The 1,781-nt window shown below is 58.5% G+C and overlaps 1 protein-coding gene across 1 annotated transcript in view; it reads left to right on the forward strand.

Annotated features, from left to right (window-relative positions):
• NT5C1A (5'-nucleotidase, cytosolic IA) overlaps positions 1 to 1,781 on the forward strand; it is an 11,013-nt gene that overhangs the window by 6,842 nt on the left and 2,390 nt on the right. Inside the window, exons 3-5 of the mRNA XM_015649112.1 lie at positions 558 to 687; positions 935 to 1,057; positions 1,481 to 1,665. Of these exons, the coding sequence (XP_015504598.1) occupies positions 558 to 687; positions 935 to 1,057; positions 1,481 to 1,665 (438 nt within the window). The remainder of the gene's footprint in view (positions 1 to 557; positions 688 to 934; positions 1,058 to 1,480; positions 1,666 to 1,781) is intronic.

Below are 1,781 nucleotides of genomic sequence, written 5' to 3' on the forward strand. Positions count from 1 at the left end.
ACCACACCTGGGGCTGGCCAGATATGTGGATTTTGATGACCAGAAGTGTTTTGTTGATGGGTAGGGGTGAGCACCACACCTGGGGCTGGCCAGATTCGTGAATTTTGGTGACCAGGAGGGTTTTGTTGATGGGAAGTTCTGAGCACCACACCTGGGGCTGGCCAGATTTGTAGATTTTGGTGACCAGGAGTATTTTGTGATGGGAAGTTGTGAGGACAACCCCTAGGGCTGGCCAGATTTGTGGATTTGGTGACCAGGAGGGTTTTGTTGGTGGGTAGGGGTGAGCACCACACCTGGGGCTGACCAGATTTGTGGATTTTGGTGACCAGGAGGGTTTTGTTGAGAGGAAAGGGTGAGGACAACCCCTAGGGCTGGCCAGATTTGTGGATTTGGTGACCAGGAGGGTTTTGTTGGTGGGAAGTTCTGAGCACCACACCTGGGGCTGGCCAGATTTGTGAATTTTGATGACCAGGACTGTTTTGCTGGGTGGGAGGAGGCTCAGAAGCACACCTGGGGGGCCTGGCTGACACCCAGCCCCTCTCCCCGGGGTGCTGCAGGCTCTGGAGGCGGTGAATGCTCAGCTCCGTGAGCTCTACCCCGACAGCGAGGAGCTCTTCGACATCGTCCTCATGACCAACAACCACGCCCAGGTTGGGGTTCGCTTGATCAACAGCATCAACCACTACGGTGAGACGGGGACAGAGCTGTCCTTGGTGGCCTCTGGGTGTTGTCACTGCTTGGCACCAAGAAGAGGAGATGTCTTCTCCCATTTTTCCCGCTCCTCTCAGATTTTCTGGGTGTTGAGCAAGAATTGGCGGGCGGGGAGGGGCTCTGGCTGCCGGCCCTGCTGAGCTTAGATTAACCCCAGTCCTCCCAGCTCCAAGCTGGCTTTGGGGGGCTGCCAGGCTCACCCCGGGGTCCCTCTTGCCCTCAGATCTGTTCATCGAGAGGTTCTGCATGACGGGAGGGAACAGCCCCATCTGTTACCTCAAGGCCTATCACACCAACCTCTACCTGTCCTCCGACGCCGAGAAAGTGAGTGGGGCCATTGAAGAGGGTGAGTCTGGGGTCCAGCTCAGGGGGGGCAGCGGGGGGAGCCTGGAGCCCTCAGGGAGTTGATCCCAGCAAGGACAACTCCAAAATCCGTGTCCCCAAACCGACACGCGCTTGAGGTTTCCCCACATCTCCGAAGCTCCACCGAGCTCCAGTTTCCATAGAAATGAGCCTTTCCTCCAGCTCCACAGCTCTCCCGAGGCAAAGGCGGTGTTTTCCCTCCTTAATTCATGTATGCAAAGGGTGATTTGTCATCTGGGGGGGTTTGTTTTTGCCGTGGGAGCTCTCGGGGCCGAGCTGCGGGTGCTCCCGGGCGCGTTTCCTCGTGGCGTTTTGCTCCCGGCCCGTCGTGTTTTCGCTCTGCTCCTCAGCAGCTGAGCCACCAGGATGATCCTTGGGTGACTTCCACCTCTTGCCTCGTCCTCAGGGATCGCTGCTGCCACCATCTTCAGCCCCAGCAGGGACCTGGAGGTGTCGGAGAAGCAGCTGCGGGTGGCGTTCGACGGCGACGCCGTGCTCTTCTCGGATGAGTCGGAGCAGATCGTGAAGGCTCATGGGCTGGACATGTTCTTCGAGCACGAAAAGGCCCACGAGAACAAGCCCCTGGCACAGGTAGAGCTGGGCTGGGGGCAGGAAAAGGCTCTGGGAGAGAGGCAGCGCTCAGGGGATGCTCCCAGAGCCAGAGTTGGCTGCGAGGTGGAGTCATTTGGGGTCATTTTTTGGGGGTC

Source organism: Parus major, chromosome 23 (assembly GCF_001522545.3).
Source record: "Parus major isolate Abel chromosome 23, Parus_major1.1, whole genome shotgun sequence".
Classification (NCBI taxonomy): Eukaryota; Metazoa; Chordata; class Aves; order Passeriformes; family Paridae; genus Parus; species Parus major.